Source organism: Aplidium turbinatum, chromosome 9 (genome assembly GCF_918807975.1).
Source record: "Aplidium turbinatum chromosome 9, kaAplTurb1.1, whole genome shotgun sequence".
NCBI classification, from domain to species: Eukaryota; Metazoa; Chordata; class Ascidiacea; order Aplousobranchia; family Polyclinidae; genus Aplidium; species Aplidium turbinatum.
In genome coordinates, this window is record NC_137480.1 from 25,634,309 (window position 1) to 25,657,765 (window position 23,457).

At 39.6% G+C, this 23,457-nt stretch overlaps 2 protein-coding genes across 2 annotated transcripts; one reads left to right on the forward strand and one right to left on the reverse strand.

Annotated features, from left to right (window-relative positions):
* The first annotated feature begins 1,681 nt into the window (after positions 1 to 1,681).
* Positions 1,682 to 2,428, forward strand: LOC145776843 (carbohydrate sulfotransferase 11-like). Its single transcript, XM_082588064.1, has 2 exons — positions 1,682 to 1,806; positions 2,077 to 2,428. The coding sequence occupies exons 1-2, from the start codon at positions 1,682 to 1,684 to the stop codon at positions 2,426 to 2,428; spliced, it is 477 nt and encodes a 158-aa protein (XP_082444190.1).
* Positions 2,429 to 8,132: 5,704 nt separating this feature from the next.
* LOC145777690 (alpha-(1,3)-fucosyltransferase 4-like) lies at positions 8,133 to 16,043 on the reverse strand. Its single transcript, XM_082589124.1, has 7 exons — positions 15,922 to 16,043; positions 15,374 to 15,508; positions 14,131 to 14,262; positions 12,949 to 13,116; positions 11,279 to 11,473; positions 10,357 to 10,530; positions 8,133 to 9,222 (listed from the first exon to the last, which is right to left on the reverse strand). The coding sequence occupies exons 4-7, from the start codon at positions 13,101 to 13,103 to the stop codon at positions 8,691 to 8,693; spliced, it is 1,056 nt and encodes a 351-aa protein (XP_082445250.1). The 5' UTR covers positions 13,104 to 13,116; positions 14,131 to 14,262; positions 15,374 to 15,508; positions 15,922 to 16,043; the 3' UTR covers positions 8,133 to 8,690.
* Between the last annotated feature and the right edge of the window lie 7,414 nt (positions 16,044 to 23,457).

The window sequence follows — 23,457 nt, forward strand, 5'->3', positions numbered from 1 at the left end:
ATTAAAAATATAAGTTTTTGCCTTTCGAAGAAGAGAGCTTAAAATACTTTTCCATGATTGTAGGGCCATGGATTTGTATTATCATGCTCCATTTCACTTGGAGATTAGTATTACCATAAGTTATTCCCTGAATACAATAGTGTAGTGTAAGAAACTGTACCGTATGCCTATCAAGAAAATTCTAGTATTATACTAACTGTCGCTCCTAGTAATATACTAACTGTCGCTCCCTAAAAATCCATTATAAAAAACACTATTTTTAAAATGATTCCGTTTGAATAAGACTAATGTTGCTTGTAATGCCATAATTCTCTCAGTAAGCTCTATGCTTTTTTTGATATGATTTTTAAAAAGTGGGTTAATGGAAGACAAAACTGCCAGACACAAGCAAGTTTAGATTCTGAACTGCACAACTCTTTGTTATTAGCATTCAGGGATAGTTAGCATTACTAGTGTTATTAGCAGTAGGCTACTCAAAAGCCTCTCACAATTGGCCCCTGGATGCATGTTTTGCTAAACTGCTCATCAAGTTACAAAACATATATAATTACATACTTACGCAACATAATGTATAAATTGTCAAGTAAAAATTACCTTAGCTTGATAGCCTACTGTATGTAGGCCTACACATTACTACGCTACATAGCCTACAACAAGAATGACCGGCAAAGGCAAAGTAATGTACTACATGTAACATACAGAGTACAACATCATGCAAGCAATCACTGTCGGAGACCAAATATTTGAGTTTGTTTAGATACATAGGCTGCACTGCTCATTGCCTGAGAAGTTTCTGATTTGCCCCAAAATGCAAGACTTAACTAATATAAATTAAAGTGCTCACAATTGCTTACAAACGCCTTCAACACTGCTTGACTAAAAAAACTTCACACTACGAAGCCAAGTCATTGTTTACATTTTACATGGAGCGACATTACCAACCTACCTATACTTGCTTGCTTACATTACATTCCTGTTCTGACCCGTAATTTACTAAGTAATTTCGCAGTAGGCCTAAGTTGTTTTAACGAATTCTTTCTTTTTTTCTGCAAGACTTCAGTCTCCACGTGGGACTCTAGCGTCAAAGGCAGTAGTGCGATATACAAACAAACTCCAGCTGACTGAACAATAGATGACACTGTGACACAACACTAGAACAATGGGCAATTGCAAGACGTCAACATTTCGCAGTTTGACAAAAAAAATAAATTGCAAACAACAACTAAGACATTAAAAAGTATGCGTTGACGCTATGCGCTAAAAAACCGCGAAAACTTTACGGCGCATCCTCAAGCGCAAACTATCCAAAAAATGTGGCCGCAAGCGTTAGCGCAAACAAAAAGTCTACGCCGCATGTATACGGCGTAGAATTTGCGGCGCATACGTACATCTCTGCACAGGGGTTGCACCCAATGTAGGCTACCCACACCAGCGGTGCCCAAAGTGCACCCAGCAGGAACAATATTTGCGCCGCGTCCGAGCTCTATTTAAAAATATACAATATTAAAGCTAACAAACTGAATTTCAAGGAAAAAATGAGTGAGAATTTTAATGGCGTCCGGACTACGTGACTACAAAACTTTGGGTATCCCTGATCTACGTTGTCAACCTACATGCATGTCTTGTCTGGAAAATTGCCTTAATAGTATTGCCTTGATATCACAGTGAGGATTTGTTAAAGATGAATGGAAACAAAATAAAAGCATTGGAAAAGTTTACAAAATTGCCACTCTCTCAACAAGAAGAAGTATTAAACTACGTTAATGTGATGAAGACTGGAGAAATATCGTTTCCACAATTAGTAAGGCGAGTTTTTTAAGGTGTGATGAATAAAAGTTAGAAAAAAAAATCTAGGCTACACAACAATGGCAAGAAAAACTTAGAAAACACCACGATGTCGGAATATTTTATGTTTTTTAATTACTCGATAATCTTGCAATTCAACAATAAAATTGATTATTTGGAATTTATTTAATTTTTGTTACAACTCAATATATAAGCCATGTTTATCATGCGAACAGCTCTTACAGAATGGATACTATTTGTAAAAACGTAAACCATTTGTCTGTATTTCAGATTTCTGATTGACCAGTATATGGAAGGAAAAGTCGACCAAATAGATCGTCACTGGAAACCTCAAGTTGACATTTGCCAGCCTTGTGCCTTTAACTACAGCTACATTATGAGATTTGATGATCTTGCCAAAGACGCTAATCGCATGTGGGATTATGTGGTGGACTATCAGAAGTTTAACGTTTCAAAAAATGAAATTCATTTGGTAATGAGTGAAGTAAAAGCTGTGAACAATGCAGTCGCCACTGAATATTATAAACAAGTACCTGAGAACCATGTACAAATATTGAGAGATTTGTATAAAGACGATTTCATATTTTATAATTACGATCCTTATCTATATCGTGGATATTGATGTTAAATGTTGACACTAAAGGAAAATCGAGAAGAGCATGGGAAGACGCTGTGAAAGATGGCCTGACAAAAAAAGAATTTAACATTGAAGATTCCGACAATGGAGAGAAATGGAGGATTCACTGCAGACAACAAGTCGATCCAGATGTTTTGGGATAAGACCAGGCTTCTTTTAAGCAAAATGGAAAGAATTGACACCAAACATAGATTAATATAGCTTTGGGAAGGAAGTAATTTTACAATGCCATAAACAGATGACTAATAGTAACTTAATAATATTGAATAGCATTATTCAAAACAAATACAATATTCTAATAAAATAACAACATAATAAACTCAAACATATTCGACAAGTCTTCGCTTTTTTCAGAAAACACCTAGTACATCTAAACAAAACAAACAAATAACTGCAAATAATGGCGTGACACGAACTTGTTCACTTGTTCGTGTGACACGAACCAGACATACACAGGTATGTCCACAGTACATTTGGCTACAAGAGCAAAGAAACACCTTAATTTGGCAGATATCAATAAACACAGTTCAATTAAAGACCATATATATGACTACAGTAGGCTGTTTGTTGTGACGTCAATTTTACATCAGATTCATTTGATTTAATTCGAAACTGCCAATTAGAATTTGAAACCAAAATTCACGAGGCACTTCAAATAAAACAACGCAACCGTAAGCTCAGCAATCAGTTATTCGCTGGAGGGGCATACTTCCTACTGAATTTATATTACATTACGTTTTCTACAAGTTGATTGTCTTTAATTTCAGCTGGGTATCTTATGTATCAGATATGTCCTGAAAAGGGCAAAGAATTCTTGCCGAAAACGTTTGAGTTTATTATGTTGTTATTTTATTAGTGTATTGTATTTGTTTTGAAAACATAAATTAATGTTTGAGCGTCATCATCTTTAGGTTCAGGGCTGGTGTCCACTATTCGTCCTGTTCCATATTGAATTGGTCTCTAAATCAGTGGCTCCCAATCTGGGGATAAATTACCCCAGGTGGGTATATGCGGTTATTCGGGAGGCAACGCGACATCACAGCTACGCTAATAATATATGTTGTCATTTCTCGTTATTATGTTGTTACGTAATGTTGAAGGTCACCATTCCATGATATATGTTGTTCTCCACAGCGCTGATGCAGTCACAACAGTCACAATGAAAAACGATAGTTTTCTTGCAATGATTGTTTCAAGAAACTTACTAAGTAGTAAACAAATCGATATAAATATGAGCACAATGATTGAGTTCTTTTACAAATGAAATATTAAAGGTAGGCCTAGTACGCCATAATCCCTACGTTTATTTGTGTAACGGCTCGAAAAAAGTCGAGAAACACTGTTCTAAATATTTATATGCGTGAATTTTGATGTTTAGTTTTTCGTCAGTGTTTAACTGTTTGCATCTTCTTATTTCCTCCTTCCATACCAAAGACCAATTTGAAGTCTGATTGATATTGCAAATCACGAGTACATTCATTTGGTGTGTGATGATAAAATTATGATATTTTCTTTGGGGTCTCGCGGTTAACAGTTTCCCGTTTTTGTTCGCATTAGGCCAGCACTCGCCACAAACTACTAGGGTAAAACCATGCGGTCAGGGAAATTTTGACCTATGAACTATACTTGCTAATCTCTTAATGAATATTTTCCCCATTTCTTGTTATTTGTTTTTGAATGAAAAAGTTTTACGATATTTTTTAATGTTAATTACATTACAACAAAAACAAAGCTATAATATCAAAAACTGTGAAACTTTAACTCAAGAACATGAACAGGTGCAAAGTGTCTCATCAGTCCTAAACCTCATGTGTAAAGTGTCTCATCAGTCCTAAACCTCATGTGTAAAGTGTCTCATCAGTCCTAAACCTCATGTGCAAAGTGTCTCATCAGTCCTAAACCTCATGTGTAAAGTGTCCCATCAGTCCTAAACTTCGTGCGTAAAGTGTCTTATCAGTCCTAAACCTCATGTGCAAAGTGTCTCATCAGTCCTAAACTTCGTGCGTAAAGTGTCTCATCAGTCCTAAACCTCATGTGCAAAGTGTCTCATCAGTCCTAAACTTCATGTGCAAAGTGTCTCATCAGTCCCAAACTTCGTGTGCAAAGTGTCTCATCAGTCCTAAACCTTATGTGCAAAGTGTCTCACAGTCCTAAACTTCGTGTGTAAAGTGTCTCATCAGTCCTAAACCTCACGTGTAAAGTGTCTCATCAGTCCTAAACCTCATGTGTAAAGTGTCTCATCAGTCCTAAACCTCATGTGCAAAGCGTCTCATCAGTCCTAAACCTCATGTGCAAAGTGTCTCATCAGTCCTAAACTTCGTGCGCAAAGTGTCTCATCAGTCCTAAACCTCATGTGCAAAGTGTCTCATCAGTCCTAAACTTCATGTGCAAAGTGTCTCATCAGTCCCAAACTTCGTGTGCAAAGTGTCTCATCAGTCCTAAACCTTATGTGCAAAGTGTCTCACAGTCCTAAACTTCGTGTGTAAAGTGTCTCATCAGTCCTAAACCTCACGTGTAAAGTGTCTCATCAGTCCTAAACTTCATGTGTAAAGTGTCTCATCAGTCCTAAACTTCGTGTGCAAAGTGTCTCATCAGTCCTAAACCTTATGTGCAAAGTGTCTCATCAGTCCTAAACCTTATGTGCAAAGTGTCTCACAGTCCTAAACCTCATGTGCAAAGTGTCTCATCAGTCCTAAACCTCACGTGTAAAGTGTCTCATCAGTCCTAAACCTCATGTGTAAAGTGTCTCATCAGTTCTAAACCTCACGTGTAAAGTGTCTCATCAGTCCTAAACTTCGTGCGCAAAGTGTCTCATCATTCCTAAACTTCGTGTGTAAAGTGTCTCATCAGTCCTAAACTTCATGCGCAAAGTGTCTCATCAGTCCTAAACCTCATGTGTAAAGTGTCTCATCAGTCCTAAACTTCATGCGCAAAGTGTCTCATCAGTCCTAAACCTTATGTGCAAAGTGTCTCATCAGTCCTAAACCTCACGTGTAAAGTGTCTCATCAGTCCTAAACCTCATGTGCAAAGCGTCTCATCAGTCCTAAACCTTATGTGCAAAGTGTCTCATCAGTCCTAAACCTCATGTGCAAAGCGTCTCATCAGTCCTAAACCTCATGTGCAAAGTGTCTCATCAGTCCTAAACTTCATGCGCAAAGTGTCTCATCAGTCCTAAACCTTATGTGCAAAGTGTCTCATCAGTCCTAAACCTCACGTGTAAAGTGTCTCATCAGTCCTAAACCTCATGTGCAAAGCGTCTCATCAGTCCTAAACCTCATGTGCAAAGTGTCTCATCAGTCCTAAACTTCGTGCGCAAAGTGTCTCATCAGTCCTAAACCTCATGTGCAAAGTGTCTCATCAGTCCTAAACTTCATGTGCAAAGTGTCTCATCAGTCCCAAACTTCGTGTGCAAAGTGTCTCATCAGTCCTAAACCTTATGTGCAAAGTGTCTCACAGTCCTAAACTTCGTGTGTAAAGTGTCTCATCAGTCCTAAACCTCACGTGTAAAGTGTCTCATCAGTCCTAAACCTCATGTGTAAAGTGTCTCATCAGTCCTAAACTTCATGCGCAAAGTGTCTCATCAGTCCTAAACCTTATGTGCAAAGTGTCTCATCAGTCCTAAACCTTATGTGCAAAGTGTCTCACAGTCCTAAACCTCATGTGCAAAGTGTCTCATCAGTCCTAAACCTCACGTGTAAAGTGTCTCATCAGTCCTAAACCTCATGTGTAAAGTGTCTCATCAGTTCTAAACCTCACGTGTAAAGTGTCTCATCAGTCCTAAACTTCGTGCGCAAAGTGTCTCATCAGTCCTAAACTTCGTGTGTAAAGTGTCTCATCAGTCCTAAACTTCATGCGCAAAGTGTCTCATCAGTCCTAAACCTCATGTGTAAAGTGTCTCATCAGTCCTAAACTTCATGCGCAAAGTGTCTCATCAGTCCTAAACCTTATGTGCAAAGTGTCTCATCAGTCCTAAACCTCACGTGTAAAGTGTCTCATCAGTCCTAAACCTCATGTGCAAAGCGTCTCATCAGTCCTAAACCTTATGTGCAAAGTGTCTCATCAGTCCTAAACCTCATGTGCAAAGCGTCTCATCAGTCCTAAACCTGATGTGCAAAGTGTCTCATCAGTCCTAAACTTCATGCGCAAAGTGTCTCATCAGTCCTAAACCTTATGTGCAAAGTGTCTCATCAGTCCTAAACCTCACGTGTAAAGTGTCTCATCAGTCCTAAACCTCATGTGCAAAGCGTCTCATCAGTCCTAAACCTCATGTGCAAAGTGTCTCATCAGTCCTAAACTTCGTGCGCAAAGTGTCTCATCAGTCCTAAACCTCATGTGCAAAGTGTCTCATCAGTCCTAAACTTCATGTGCAAAGTGTCTCATCAGTCCCAAACTTCGTGTGCAAAGTGTCTCATCAGTCCTAAACCTTATGTGCAAAGTGTCTCACAGTCCTAAACTTCGTGTGTAAAGTGTCTCATCAGTCCTAAACCTCACGTGTAAAGTGTCTCATCAGTCCTAAACCTCATGTGTAAAGTGTCTCATCAGTCCTAAACTTCGTGTGCAAAGTGTCTCATCAGTCCTAAACCTTATGTGCAAAGTGTCTCATCAGTCCTAAACTTCGTGTGTAAAGTGTCTCATCAGTCCTAAACTTCATGCGCAAAATGTCTCATCAGTCCTAAACTTCGTGCGCAAAGTGTCTCATCAGTCCTAAACTTCGTGTGTAAAGTGTCTCATCAGTCCTAAACTTCATGCGCAAAGTGTCTCATCAGTCCTAAACCTCATGTGTAAAGTGTCTCATCAGTCCTAAACTTCATGCGCAAAGTGTCTCATCAGTCCTAAACCTTATGTGCAAAGTGTCTCATCAGTCCTAAACCTCACGTGTAAAGTGTCTCATCAGTCCTAAACCTCATGTGTAAAGTGTCTCATCAGTCCTAAACCTCATGTGCAAAGTGTCTCATCAGTCCTAAACTTCGTGCGCAAAGTGTCTCATCAGTCCCAAACTTCGTGCGTAAAGTGTCTTATCAGTCCTAAACTTCGTGTGCAAAGTGTCTCATCAGTCCCAAACTTCGTGTGCAAAGTGTCTCATCAGTCCACATGTGTGAAGACTGATGACAAAAACTTTTGAAGAAGTTGAGTTAAACACTTAAACACAAAAGTTTATGCAAATTACGCAACAATAAAAAAAGTGTGTATAGCACCAATCAGTCAACACAAAATGTTTAACAAAGTGAGAGTAAGAGAGCAACAAGAGCAACCATTTCATACAATGGCATTTGGCATCAATGGTTCATGGCTTATCGATCCCCACACAAGTGGCTCAATGGTTCCCATTTGACGTTTTACAAAGGAAACAAACAAACACTGATAATTCAGTTTAATTTTGTCATAAATGCACTAGCTATCACTTACTAAAAACCATCATTAACGTTTCGCGCACACCAAAACAGCTATTTTAAACCTCATTAGTTTGAAAAAAGTACGTTTTTAACACAAAAACAACAAATCGACTTGTGTCTTTAATTTTCAGTGTAATTGTAATCAAAAGAATATGGGAAAGTTGTTGAAGCATAAAAACCATAACGATGTTAAAAAAGTAAAAAATCTATTTTGAAGAATCTATTTTCATTTAAAATAAATAGTTTAACTATCTTGCTTAGTTCTAGCATGCACAAAATATAACCGTGTTTTTTTATTAAAAAGGAAATTTTAACGTCATAACTCTCTCAATAAAACGTTCTTTCGAAAAATTAATACATTATTTCGACACAAAATAGCTCGCTTTTTTATCACTAATTTTGCACATCCACTCGGCTATTCTAGCCTGTGACACAACTTTACCAATACAGTATAACTTCAAAATTAACCACCGATGACAACGCGGTCAATCTCACACAAAAGGCGGCCGCAACAGATAGGCTACGTAGTACGTAATTACTACACGAATGAAAACAAAACACGTAAATATAGCTGTTACGAATCCATCAAGGTCGTCTAGCTAGGGCAGAACACATTATAGGAGAAGCGACATATAGTCTTCGAACCAACTTCCTCTCATTATTTTGACATGCCATCAGATTGTCTTGCCTGAATACAGACGCATGCTCTGAAGCGGCGTCGAACCGGCGTCTTTTCGAGCAACATGCAGGCGCTCAAACCAACACATGGTCACTGCAAGACCAAACAGTTTTTTATTGGTTCAATCTTCTTACTTTCCTTATCTTGATTTTCTAGCAAATTAAAGACCGACTTTCACCACCTGTCTATACGTAAACCGGACATTTTTGAAGCCAACTCTTCGTCAAAGCATTCTTGACGGTTGGCGAGTAAGTGACTTTTAATATCTGCAACAATGTTGGGCGTCTTTTCATACAGCTTCCTACAAAGCCCACAAAATCCACTGGAAGTGCTTGCAGCGAATTTGTTAATCACTTCTGTTTGTTTGCGAGTCAACTGTTTAGCATGTTTACGAAGATTTTTATTGATAATTTGTTGGAAATTTCCTTTCCTGTCTAAAAACTTGGTCCAAGACCTCCATTCCAAATACTCGGCATAGGCTGTTACGTTCTTGTCCAAGTAATGGAGATATCTCACCAATGTTTCTGCATTTTTAAAATCTTCTGCATGAAGGTACGACTTTGGAGGAAGAACTGCGGCTACATCGCTTGGATGTGCACCAAACATGATAGGAACTGCGCCGCTATATAACGCGTTATACCATGTCTTTTCGGTGACATACCCATCACAATGGTAGCTGTTAGGCATGGCCAAATAAAACTTATATCTGCAAAAATAAGAATCCAGGTCAGTTCAGTTTTCTCTAGAGCAGCGCACTGCTCATAATCAGTTCAATCGTTGTTTTTATTTCTGACTATCACAGTATAAACAATACACGTCATCATAGAAAGGTCTAAAACAAGGTAGAAGACAAAACGAGAACGTTAAAAAGTGCTTGAGATCGAAATAAGTAATTAAGCTGATAAAAAAAAAAAACAGCACGGTCGCAGCACTTTAAGATAATCATGAGAGGAATCAAAAGTTACAGTCGAAGGGATACTACTCCGTAACTGACGGCATTCCTTTAAGTTGCCAAACACACAATTACATGCTCTTGAGCGGCATCGAACCGACGTCCTATGGAACGTCAAACCATGGCTTTCACTACTCGGCTATGCAGCATAAATAACCTTCCATTGTGGCAGTGTGTGTAGTGAGTAAAAGCGACTAGTTAGTATTGACTAAAACACCAACAGTCTGTTTCACCCTTGTTCCACATATATGCTTTCCTTGGTGGGACCTGGACATTGGACAAGGTTCTAAACAGGTTGAAATAACTCCATAGGTTACATGGAGCAAAGCAAGGCTTCCTAAACTGGATATACTGGTAACGCCATTTTACTGGTAACGCCAGTATATTGGTAACGCTAGTAACTGGTAACGCTGAGGCTCTGAAGATACAGTTCTCAGTAATAACCGACACTAACGAGAGCATGGTGGCCACTGGCCAGTATCTTTCTGTCAGTCACCTTTCTCTCCCAACTACACCAACCCAATTTATTTCACCTGGGTAGAAGTTAGAAATGTTTTTCGCAACCAGTTTAAGGATGGATAAGAATCAGGATTGTTTATTGGAAAGTGAGGTTTGAATGCGGATTAGGGCTGTGATATTAAAAAAAGATAACTGTAACTGTGAAAAAGGGGTGTAAACAGGGGCCGCTAAAATCAGTTAAGTTTGAGAAGCCCCGGTCTGTAGCAGTTAGGCTAATCAAGCCATCGGGCGTGTTTTCACCGATATAAGCTTCAAGTCAGCACACCTGTAAACAAATTCGATACAACTCAGCAAGCTTGTACACGATTCTTCATTCTAAGAATTAAAGTATCATATTTTTAACCTTATTAACAACTAAATATTACCAACCTGCTTATTATTTCGAAAAACGCTGGGTCCCAACGTGATTTAATGTGTAATGGTTTTCCGCAAGAGCCAAAGACATCAAGCTTTAAACCAGCTTTCTTTAGTTTTTTATGATATCCGCCTCTCAGCCGAGCACCAAAACTCATCTTGCAGTTGCTGACAACCCAAGTCACTAGCCTTAAAAATAAACCAAGCTTGTCAATGTATCTGTGTGGTTTGTTTCTTTGCCCTTCATCCTTGTCCGGCCAAGTATAAAGTGTCCTTCATCCACGTTAAAGCTTTATGTTGGTCTTGAACTTTCAACATAGTGTTAACAATGAGTTATAAGATGATTGTGTTTATACACATAAATTAGATTCCTGACAAGGGTTAGGAACAGCCGAAAACATTTGAATATCGTACTTATAAACACGCGAAGAATATCAATGAGTCTACTGTGTTCAACCCCACTGCCTTGCTTTGCCATTCTTTGGTACAGAAGAGAAAATCCTCTCTCGCAGTTATATTGATCTAAATCATGGTAGGCCTACGTGCTTTGAATTATTTCTAAATGGAAGAAATCAGAAACAATTAGTTCAATTTTAAAACACTTAGTTTGTTAAGAAGTTTGATATTATTGTTGATGGACTGCTCTCCCTTCCTCCTATCTGCGTTTATATACGCAGTTTTTTAATGTCATAAACACCCATAAACTGCACTGAGGTGACTGACTATCAAGAATTAGTTAAACTATCAACGTTTTTCTCCTTCTTTTAAACCATGCAAATCCTTTTCAACTATGACATCATCATTGTAATCAACATCTATTACCATTCATTGTTTCTTTTTCCAGTTTTTGTCAACATTTCTGCTACAAGAACACACCTTCAAGCATAAAAACATATTAGATCATCATAACAACTAAACTTTGCCATCATAGGCCTACCTGTTTTTCTTTTTTAACAGATTTCCAACTTCAGCATCAACACCCTCTGGTATCGATATATAAGGACTCGTAAGAGAAGAAAGTGGACCAGTTGGCAAATCATCTAGCGCAAAACGTAATTGAGCAGTGGAAGCCACTTCGCCACTTTTAATTAAACAAATTTGTTTCATCCAGTCGATTCCTTTGCGTTTATTCCTGCAAGTCATCTGAGTCATTCATTCGTAAAAAAACTCTGTTCTTTGAGAAGTTTCTACAGCAAGGGTAGGAAACTTTTTTACATTAGAGACCCATGAAAGGTGCATATTTTGGAAATGCATTTCCGTATTGCCATATAATGCATAGCCTACAACTAATATGTATTGGTATCTGGCGAATTGTGAAAGTGGGGCCACGTATTCGCTGAAGACTAGAAAAGCAGCGGGGGTGTGGGAAGTCTCCCCCATAAAAATTTGAGAAATTTAATTTAATTTGGTGCATTCTGTCATCAAGAGCCCCATATTTGGTTCGCAAACCATGTGTTCCCGACCCCTGTTCCACAGAAACTGCCTATTTTGTAAATGCATTAAAACATTTAAATCGGATTTTTCAACCTCTGCTAAAGTTAAATTATTATTTGAAAACTTGAAGATGTTTTTACGCTGTTAAAAACTAATATCTTTTAAAGCGTTTATCTACTTGGTATAACTGCATCTCAACCAGGCAAAAACTGTGCAATATGTCAATAAACTTCCTAACTGCCAAAATTTCCTTATAAATCTGTCGAATCTTGCTTGAAACCTACGAGCAGGTGTGATCTTATAAATTGATCTGTAAGTACTGTAATTGTGATGAAATTGGGAGTATAATGTCATAATTATTTTGTTTCGGAGGCAGGGATTTCTTGCTTTATTGGTACATGCGGCGTTTTCTGTTTTTAACTTGTTGCAGTCTTGGGTTGTTAGCTGGTGTCAGATTCCTGTGTTGAGTATAGAGCACCTCAATGTTCTTTCTGTTTACGTATGTATTTATGTTCTGTATTTAGATACCTTACTTTTAAGTTGATTATAACAAACGCTAGTGAAACGTCTGAACATTATAATAGCACAGCGATTATGACACCGTGCTTCATATGTATACATAGCATTAAACAATATATAAATACTATTACAATGAAGTGCTCAATGCCAAGCAGAGCGAATTACATCAAATGAGGTTATTATTCAATAAAAACCTTAACAGACTGTTTCACCCTATATTGAGATCATCAGAAGGTTCTTATTCAAATAGTAAGAGTGAAACATCCTACTAAGGTTTTTAGGGTGTCCGACAAATTGTTCGTAAGCAATTGTTCGTAAGCAATTGTTCGTAAGCAATTGTTCGTAAAACAATTGTTCGTAAAATTAATTCTTCGTAAAACAATTCTTCCTAAAGCATTTTTTCGTGCATGCAGTTAAAATTTGATGTATACGAAGAAATGCTTTACGAAGAATTGTTTTACGGATTTCATTTTACGAAAAACAGTTTACGAACAATTGCTTACGAACAATTGCTTACGAACAATTGCTTTACGAACAATTGCTTACGTACAATTTGCCTTTACCCGGTTTTTAGTCAATAGTCAGTGCATTTGATATAACATTAAACATAAAAATATTAATGTTTTCTCTATAACACGTTCATGCAATTCCTACCAGAGCAACTTTAACAGCCACGGAATAGAAGCAACCGACGAACGAATGTTCGAATATCGTTTGATGTCCATTGTTTGATTAAAATAGTAAGACAAGTATGTCGCGTCACTTTCGCGGACCACTGAACCACTTTCTTGGTACCACCAAACATACATTTGATCCGCCTTTCTGTCATTTACAAAACATGTGAGTTAGTAGCTTAAACATATTTTTTCTTCTCACAGTCACATCAAGAGTAATCAGCGGACTTAAACAACCGAACTTATTGATTTGACAAGTTTCTAAATAATTAACCTTCAAAATTCCGGAATGGCCCGATTCGGTGAGTCCGATTCGGTGAGTTCCCTATTCGGTGAGAGCCTTTTTCGGTGAGAGCCCTATTCGGTGATTTTTTTTTTAATTATTGGGTACCGTAGCCTAACTATTATTGCCGTTATAGGGATAGGGGTTAAAGGTTTGGGGGTTAAGGTTTGGGGTTAAGGGTTTGGGGGTTAAGGGTTTGGGGGTTAAGGGTTTGGGGGTAAGGGTTTGGGGGTAAGGGTTTGGGGGTAAGGGTTTGGGGGTTAAGAATTTGGGGGTTAAGGGTTTGGGGGTTAAGGGTTTGGGGGTTAAGGGTTTGGGGGTTAAGAGTTTGGGGGTTAAGGGTTTGGGGGTTAAGGGTTGGGGGTTAAGGGTTGGGGGTTAAAGGTTTGGGGGTTAAGGGTTTGGAGGTTAAGGGTTGGGGGTTAAGGGTTTGGGGGTTAAGGGTTTGGGGGTTAAGGGTTGGGGGTTAAGGGTTACGGGTTAGGGTCTTATTTCAACGTTTAGACGTTAAAACGATGTAAAAGCGGCAATGATAATTAGGCTACGTACCCAATAATTTTCAAAAAAAAATTCAAAAAAATCACCGAATAGGGCTCTCACCGAAAAAGGCTCTCACCGAATAGTAGCAGACCCTCAAAATTCATCTCCAACAAAAGCATACGTACCTTTCTATGATTGCCACTTAGACGAAATAAAAGTAAAGATAGAGAAAATGTCTAAAGTACACTTGACGATTTTAAGATTTGTTGTGGAATTCCAAATTGCTTAGCAACTGAATAAATCATTCTCCTTTTCAGAACAATTCAAAAAGAAAGGTCTTCAATAAATTTCTAATGAACGATTTAGTCTAATAATTTTATGGTTATTGGTGCAAAATACCTGCCACTTTTTGTTGGTAAATCCGCCTTTACCACGTCCGGGGCATGGAAAACAATTGCATCACTAAAGTTTGCCAATTTCCTTCGGTACGTAAATTTACATGAGCCACAAATTGGAGAATTCACACTAAACCTGGAATAAAATAAATAAGGTTAAAAATGTTGGAACATTTGGAATTATAATACTTGTTGATATAATAAGCTAAGTCCAAGCAAACATCTTGTAGATAAAGATTTGAACGTTTGTTCTTTCAATATTTTGAACAAATTGTTTGCTTGAAAATTGTATTCGGAAATTATGGTTCAAAATTACACCAAATAGTACAAGTCAATACTCTAATGTTGATAGCTATATGTCATGGCCAAGACTAACATAGATCATCTGAATTAAATATAAATGCTCTGTTGTTTGTAATAACATGGGGAATAACAGCATAATCAAGCCTCTAAGCTCCCGGCGGCCAAGGCCGCAGAAAAGCTGTTAAATGGCCTCTGAAACTATCGCGCCGGCAGGCCATGTTTGGTCGCCTACACAGGCCAACATTTCTCAACTCCGTTGGTATTTGAAACATTTCTCTCTTTACTTCCATTTGCAACCTTTTCTTTCACAAACAAGCTAAAGTCTCTCACACGCTGACAACAAATATCGCTGATCAAGTTTCGCAAAGAGCCTGAGTTTCGACCCATAAAAACTTGAAAACTAGTTTACCTTCACGGGAAGCAGCGAATTTAAATACAACTGCAATTATGGTTCAGAGCCTTGTTTGAATTGTTCCGACCTGAGTGAACGCAACAACATAATATTAGTTAATGGATTATTAAAAACACAAAATTTTAACAAATTCTGTATTTTGGCTGCCGGGCGCGAGAACTTGGTCGCCGAAAAAGCTCTGGTAGGCCATGCTTGGTTGCCGGAAAAATAATGGAGCTTAGGGGCCTGCATTATGTTCATGAATGCCTTGAACAAGAATAAAAGAAATCGCTATTGTTATTATTTTTGTGTTTGTTAAATGCAATTAATAAGACTGAACAAATCAGTTAACCAAAAATATCCTTCAGTTATTTGCATCAGACATAAAAATTGGAATTTTGAAACTTTTATAATGCAGTTAAGAATAACAGATAATTGCATATTTTATTTTAATGCATATCAGAGCTTTGCAAGAAGTTTTTTTGCAATCAAAATTATTCCTTTCTGCAGCCACAGTAAAAAGGAAAGTTGCACCAATTGTTTGTAAATTTACCCTTCATGTAACAACTGCACTCTTGATAGAGGAAAATCATGATGTTCATGAACATATTCCAATGGCTGGGTCACACTTCCAAACGGGCGATACCAAAACAAGACTAGTTTACTCTCAAATGTCCTTGCTTTGATTCTAAAATAAAAACCTCAAGTTAGATTGGACAATCTTCTAGTTTATGTGAATAACGTTTTAAAATGTTACAATAATAGAGTTTTAAGAAGCAGCAATAGTTGTAAATTTCACACCCACACAATCACTAAAAAAGTTCAACACCTTTGACATTTGCATCCACTAAACAGTAGGCTACCTATTTAAAAAATTATTACTTTTCCATCTCCAATATACTATGTATAGTTGTATACTGTAGATGCACAAGACCGAGGCTAGTTACACTGTAAAGCTATACAATGTTACATAATGTGCAAGTTCGAAAGTTTCAACAAACAAGCATAAAAATTCCTCAGACAAAATTACATAAAAATTTTCTCACAATTGAATTATAATGATAAAACTCTAAAATTACGACTCAGCAACACATTACTTACGGAAAGTCTTTATTTACATGATTTATATTTCTTTTAAATGGATGTAGTCCCAATCTTTTAAGGATTTTTTTAGTCCTTGACAACAGTGGTGCTTTTGTTGCTACATGAAATTGGTCAGAGTAACTCAGTACAACAAGTGTGATAACAATTATCACAACTAAAGCGTAGAACAATCTCCAGTACCAATTAATTCTATTAAACTGCACAGGAGTTTTACTCATAACTGCAACAGCCACTAACTGAAAAGACATGTACAAGAAATTAGTTTGTCAGCAACCTTACTTTTTTTTCAGGTAAATCAGACAACTCCAGAGATCAAAGCTAACTACAAATGGAGCAAGCTAGAGATACTGTATAAATTGGGATATTTTTGACATTTTATAAAATTGTGGTCTCCAACCACTTCAAAACTGGAGATTCAAAGTTTGGGATTATTATCACTGTGTGGTGTTGATCACTATCCAGTGCTTACGTTTCTTTTCAAAATTATTTATCTTGCACAGAGATCAGTTTTGTTCTTCTTGCCATCTCACTGCTTTCATGCACTTACCAATATGTGATTTTCCTCTCTTATGCAGCATTGCATGCAACTTTATAATATTCTTCTACTTACTATTATTTTATTTTCATCAACCCTAATTACTGGGGGCTTATGTATTTCTGTACAAATGTACATTGCTGTATGTCTTAGTAAAATTTGTAGCCACTGACTGCAAGTTACAAAAATTTACATATTGTAGGCCATTATGCAAAGCATGAATAGGGTAGTTGGTTCATCACCAAAGTTGTCAGATATTTTTCATACTTCCACAAAAAGTAGCCATATTATTTACAAGTTGGAACAAGACCAAAAGGAGCGTAAAATTCTAATGCTTGAACAAATTAAGGTAAAAAAAAACATTTTTTAGCTACAAGTACTATTTAAATTGAAATAAAACAAAATCCACCAGCAAAAAACCTACGACTGCTTAAATTTTCCAGAAAATGCGAAACAAAACTTGTCCAATTTCGCAAAAAATCTTAGAACTGTCAACCATGTTAATTACTGTCAAAATATTACAGCCTACATAAATTTTTCAGCCAATCAGTAAAAGTTATGTTCATTCAAGAAAAGAAAACCATTTTGTGCATTCATGTGAAAATCCAAAACTGCATTAATGAAAATTATAATGATCAATATCGTGGACTGCCTAGTGCCTATAGACCTGGCTTGCAATAGCCTACTCTACACCGTTTATCAGTTTTAAAATGGTATTTTTATTTTGTCTTTCTCTCAAACTTTACCCCAGCTCCCATTAAAACTAGCCTACAGAAGATGAATATTTTGATATCAAGATTACTTTAGCACACTGACTAGAATCCCCTTGAAATAGAATAAAATAGTAGCAAAATGTTTGATAACTCTTATTAATAACAATATTTATAAGCTTTGTATGATGAATCAAAATATCTATAAATACATCAGTTCAGTTCAGTTGTTTTTTTATTTCTGACCATCATATCAACACAATACACATCAACATAGCAAAGGTCAAGAAAAAGGTAGAAGCGACAAAACGCGAACGTTAAAACGTGCTAGTGATCGAAGTAAGTTATTGAGTTGAAAAAAATTTGGCACGGTGGCAACACCTTCAGAAAAATTTAAGATATAAAGGGAAAATTATTACGAAAGCTCAAAAATGCGATTGCTTATTGTTCCAGCAACCCTAACACATAAATACATCAAACAAATTCTGTATAATAAATAATTGGCAACTTTAGTTTAGCAGAACAACCATACCAGAACAGAGTTGCCAAAAGTCAAAAATTGAATTTTCGTATATTTGCTTTAAAAATCATTACTTTCAGGGTGTTATTATGCCAACTTTAAGCTGATCTAAACAAAAAAAATGCACTTTGTTTCGGTAGTGTTTTTTTTACGTAATTTTGTGAAAAAATGGCAAAGTCTTTAGTTTATAGACAAACCCTTTATTTTGCCTGTTGCGAGAATAGTATAGCCTACCTATGGTACAAACATAAACAATGCGAATGAACTAACACCATAACAATCTAAATTCCACAACAGACAGGAAGAAGCTAAGGACTATATTAGTCATCGAGTCAGCTGCACAAAATCAGTCAGTTTATAGGCCGACTTGATGATGGCGTATGAGCGATGTTTCCAGGCTAGATTGGAGGGCAGGAAATCTTCAGCCACTCAGCAGTCTCGTCGTCCAGGATTCTAAGACCATGCGCACCGTGTGGAGGCCGGTGGATTAGGCAGTGGTGGATGACATGGTCTGCGGTCTGTTCCGTGGCACCACACTCGCATTCTGATGAAGGAGCCAGGCCCCACTTGTGCATGTCCGAACGAAAGCGGCCGACGCCAGTTCGCAGGCGGTTAAGCCTGACCCACGCAAGCCTTGCGAGGGACATCCCTGGTGGACGGGGATCGGCGTCGGGTATGAAGTCACGGAGCGTGGAGGTGTGATTTTGCCACTCCGTGTTCCACATGTGGTTCGTCCAGTGTGCCGCACTTAAATCAAGTTCTTCTGCGTTCTTAAGGAGTTGTTGTGCGGCAGGCACAAAGGGGCGTCTTGATTTCAACCGCTGCTTTATAGGTGGTGGTCTCTTGAGTGTTGCATGGAGGAGATGGTCGGGGTCCAAAGCGCGGCAAGCGAGAGAAATCGTGGCTCCTTTACGGCGTAGCTCAGCGGGTTGGATGCCTGCTAGGATGGGTAGACAGTCCGTTGGAGTGGGACGCAGGCATCCAGTCACAGTACGCATTGCGTCGTTGATGGCGGTATCAATCTGGTGGGTGTGAGAACTACGACACCAGACCGGCGCGCAGTACTCAGCGGTGGAATGAACAAGGGCTAGGGTAGCTGTACGAAGAGTTTTAGCACCAGCTCCCCAGCCGGAACCCGCCAATCGCCTCAAAAGTGCGACGCGTGTAGATAGTTTTTTGCGCAGTGACTTCAAGTGCCGGCGGTACGTGAGTGACCTGTCCAGGGTTATGCCGAGGTATGTAGGTTCGGCACAGTAGGGCAGGCGTTCCCCATCAATCTTGATGTTTATCTCACGCTGTGCCTCCCGGTTGTTAAGGTGGAAGGCCGCCGACACTGTCTTTGACTTGCTGAGCTGTAGCTTCCATTTCTGGAGGTACGCTGATAGTGTTTGCATGTCTTGGCTGAGGTTCCTCTCCACTGACTGCCAGTTTCCTGCTGAGTGCAGGAGTGCCAGGTCGTCTGCGTAAGCATATTTCCTGGAGATGGTGGGGGGCAAGTCGTAGGTGTATATGTTGAACAGGAGAGGAGCCAAGACTGAGCCCTGTGGGACGCCGTTTTTAAGTCGGCGTAGTCTGCTTCGATGACCGCTACCGGTTGTGAGGGTAAAACTGCGGTTTTGCACAAGTTCCATCATCATATGGACCATGTGTCTGTCAGGGAGCAGACGGAGTAACTTGCAGGTAAGGCCGCTATGCCATACGGTGTCATAGGCAGCCGTGAGATCAACAAACACGGCGCCAGCCTTCTTCTTAGCCGAGAAGCTGTCCTCAATGTCTTGGGTCATAAGTGTGACCTGATCTACGGTTGATCGTCCGTGTCGGAAACCAGCTTGTTCACGGGGGAGCTGCGGATCTATTATTGGTTCAACACGGGCGTAGATGAGTCTCTCGAGGATCTTGAAGGGGATGCAGAGCAGTGAGATTGGACGGTAACTCTTCGGGTCCCCTGGGGGCTTCTTCGGCTTAGGGACTGCAACCACAAGGGCTCTTCTCCAGATTCTGGGAATTCTCAGGTGGCGCAAACAGCAGGAAAGGAAGTCTTTTAACCAGGACTTTAAGGAGGCAGCAGCATGAAGTATCAACTCCGGGCATAGGTGGTCAGGGCCCGGGGCTTTACCTGGCTTTATGTGCTGGAGGGCGGCGGAAAATTCTTCCGGGGTGAACTCACACGAGATGTTGTCCCCGTCTGGGGTTGTTACCCTCCAGAGGTCCGTCATTTCTTGCAAGACGGATCTATCGGATTCACGGTCTCTCGATTTGTATTTCCCGTTCTCCACAAGTTGTGAGGCGATGGAATTTGCTGAAACGGGACATTGTTGACGAGAGGCACGTGATCTGCCAGTTAGGTTGTTCAGTGTACTCCATGCTATGCGGCTGGAGTGCGTGAAGTCGATTGATTCAACGGCTTCTGTCCAGCGCTCCTTCCTCTTTGAGTCCAGCCTTGCCAGCAGAGCTGTGGCTGAGCTGTTGGTGTCATTGCCCTGAGGGGCGTGGAGGAAGTCGGAGTAGAGGCTTTCGCACTCCTTGTCCCAGCACGGTATGTAGGTCTTTCGTCGGCCGCGGGAGATGGATTGTTTTGCCGCTGATGTTATTGCATCACAAAAGTCCTGGTAGGCTTCTTCCACGTTGTTGGTGTGAGGGGATGGGAGATACTGTGTGGCTTCATTGGTGAGGAGGCTGTAGTACTCCCAGTTAGCCATTCTGAAGTTCCATCGATTAACAGGCTTGCTCGGGACAGGCATTATGAGCGTTGGAGCCGTGATAATCGAGGGTCGATGTTGGGACCTGGGGAACTTCTCTAGCACACGTCTGTCCGGTTGGCAATTATCGGGGTCATCACTTGCGAAAGCCAGATCGGGGTTTGTACCAGTGTTCCAGCGTCCGGAGAAGAAGCTCGCTGCACCCTTGGGATCGTGCAGTAGGGTGAGGTTGTTATTGGCTGACCATGAGGCCAGGCTTTCTCCGTCGGTGTTGGTGGTGTTGTAGCCCCAGTCGACGTGGTGGCAATTAAAATCGCCAGCATAGAGGCTGGGTTGGGGGAACACTGGGATGGCTGTTGGTGTTAAGCGTGAGGGTGGTGGCTTATAGACATTGATGATGTGATAGCCTGATATGTCTATGCATAACCACTCTATCTCCGACTGGGCACTGGACTGGTCTATTGGCGTCCAGCTCAGTTGCTCATGGACAAACGTGGCGAGGCCGTGTTTCCTGCTGATGGTTGCGCCTGCGAGTGTGAAGTTGGGTAATACCAACTTATCCACAGATGTGCAGTGGGTCTCCTGGAGAAGAATAACGAGGGCCTGATGTTTTGTGGCCAGATACTCGATGATGCTGAGCTTGCTGGCAGTAATGCCCTCGGTGTTCAGCTGCAGTACGGTGGGTCGTCGGTACTTTTCGACAGAGGAGCTGCCGCGCCCTGAGAAGGGCGTTTCCCTATCCACCCTGGGCTGAACCTGGGCCTGGTTTGCTCGAGTGTGACAAGCTTCGTTTCGCATATCTTTCCTCAAAGATATGGTACTGACGGGAGGGACCACGAGAAGGTGCTTGTTCTTCCCCCCCATAGGCTGACTTGAATACAGTTAATAAGTAGTGCATAGCACCAGTTCGTGAGTAGCAGGTCTACGTAGTAGCCTACCGTACCAACAATGCTCAATCCGAAACAAACTGCGAAACAGTCATCAATGTTGTTACAATAAAAACAGTCACAAACAAAGTTTTTTCATATAATAAATTTTAAGTTTTTTCGTAAAATATTTTATAGCCTTTTAGTAACTTCGACTATTTCTGAAGATAAATCTTTCCATATTTTTGGGCATAAGAATTTCAAACTGCCTTGAACTTTTCTTGAGCTGACATTACGTACGGTAAGTGAAAGTTATTTTTTTGAGAAGCTCTCTTGCCATGGCATTGTACTTCAGTAATTTCCTGAAAATGAGGTTCAAAGGAGCCAGGTAGCCTCATAGCATATTTTTAAATTAAAAAAAAATTTAGAAATTTCTAATTGATGCAAATTACTGATACGGATGTATGTCATCTTGGTTTATCAAGCGCCGTGTTTGTCAGAGTGTCAAGTTGGGCCTTTCTATTAAGTCTTTCTTTTCAAAACTCCAGAATTTTTACAAGTACACATTTCTGTCTATCACAAATTTGAGATTTTCATTTGGAAACTTTATTGCAGAACACTCACTTTCGGCGCGGAACTTCTACGGTAAGACTTGCTAATTCTAGGCAGGGATATCTAGAGAAGGGGGTATGAAGGCTTGCAGCAATTGCCTTATTCTTATGACACTACCAGGGCGGCAGTTTGTAGTGTTTTAAACATGTGGTTATTTTTAAAATCGTACAAAGTTTTGTAGCGCAGCTGGTACCATGAGCTACAGAAGACAGTTAGAAAATGTTACGTAGATCATATTTAAAAAATACTTCTTTACAAAGACAGTTGAAAAGTTACCAGTAAGCTGTTATTTTTAACAAAGCCTTTGCAGTAAGCTAGATGTAAAGCAAGTATATGGGTAGTTGAATTAACAAGCAACCATGAGCATGCTGTGAATATCCAGGCCACATTCTAATAGCGCAATGCAAGTTTTAAGCAAGCAAGATTTATCAAACTACTATCGGTGCCAATTGTCATTTTACGATAAACACAGATTATTTACGATAAACAAAAGCCCTTCTATTGTCAGACGTAATAAAAGCATTCGTATCCCCTCTTTAGATATCCCTGATTCTGGGTCGCATAATGTTCCAAAAGGTTTTGTGACTCAAGGCTCGCATACTGCATAACTTTCGAAGTTTGGGCGCCATAATGGTTTATCTCCTAGACCTAGAATAGTGAATAGATGATCTAGTGTAAGTACCAGTGACGTTCGGTGGCTTAAACAGTTGGGAAAGCAACTTGGAAATATGCTGCAGCAAGGTAGTAGGCACGAAGGGCGTAACCGTCGGGCGAAGCCCGAGGGCCTATTGCCGAAGGCAACACTTCTAGCGGGGGGTCTGGGGGGCCTCCCCCAGAAATTTTTGAAAAACACTTCCAATTTGGTGCGCTCTGAGAGCATTGCCAAAACAAATCAAAAATAAAAATCTGTCAAATTGTGCTTCGCCTATGTCGTGAGCATACATCCATTTAATGTTTAGAAGTCATGAACAATCTTAATTTTAACGTTGCAGGACCAAAATCTTGTGTTAGACATGGAATAATAGTTGTCTAAATATTTAAATCGTCATAAATGTTCATTCTCAGATATTCAGTTAGGCCTACCCACAAAAACTAACACTTAGGCCTAAACATTACAACCGCAAGCAATTTGTACAAAAAGCTGGATAAGTTTGCCTCCTGCGTATAGAAGCTTAACGAACTAAATATTGCATCCGCACCTGAACGTTCATTGGCGAAGTAACGTTATATCAACGCTGTAAAAAGGGCAAAGGCATGACTATGAAAGCTAGTAGGCTAAAGTAGGCCTACATGGCGAGGAGATATAAAAAAACAGCAACAATATTTTCGGGATTATGATGCTGTGCTGTGTAGCCTACTGTGACGAGAGACCATTCTGACGAGTTAGTCTAGCCGTTCTAGCGAATGTGCGCATTGACGTCACTGGGAAAGCAACTTTAACCATAACACATCTGATTGGCTAAGCAGCTGGTGACGTTTTGCAAAACGAGTGAGGATTGGATAAAACGAAGGCTTTTTTTGACATTTTTGAATCTGGGGAAAGCAACTTTGATATTTGCTTCCCTGGAGCCTCACTGGTTGTTTCTGACAG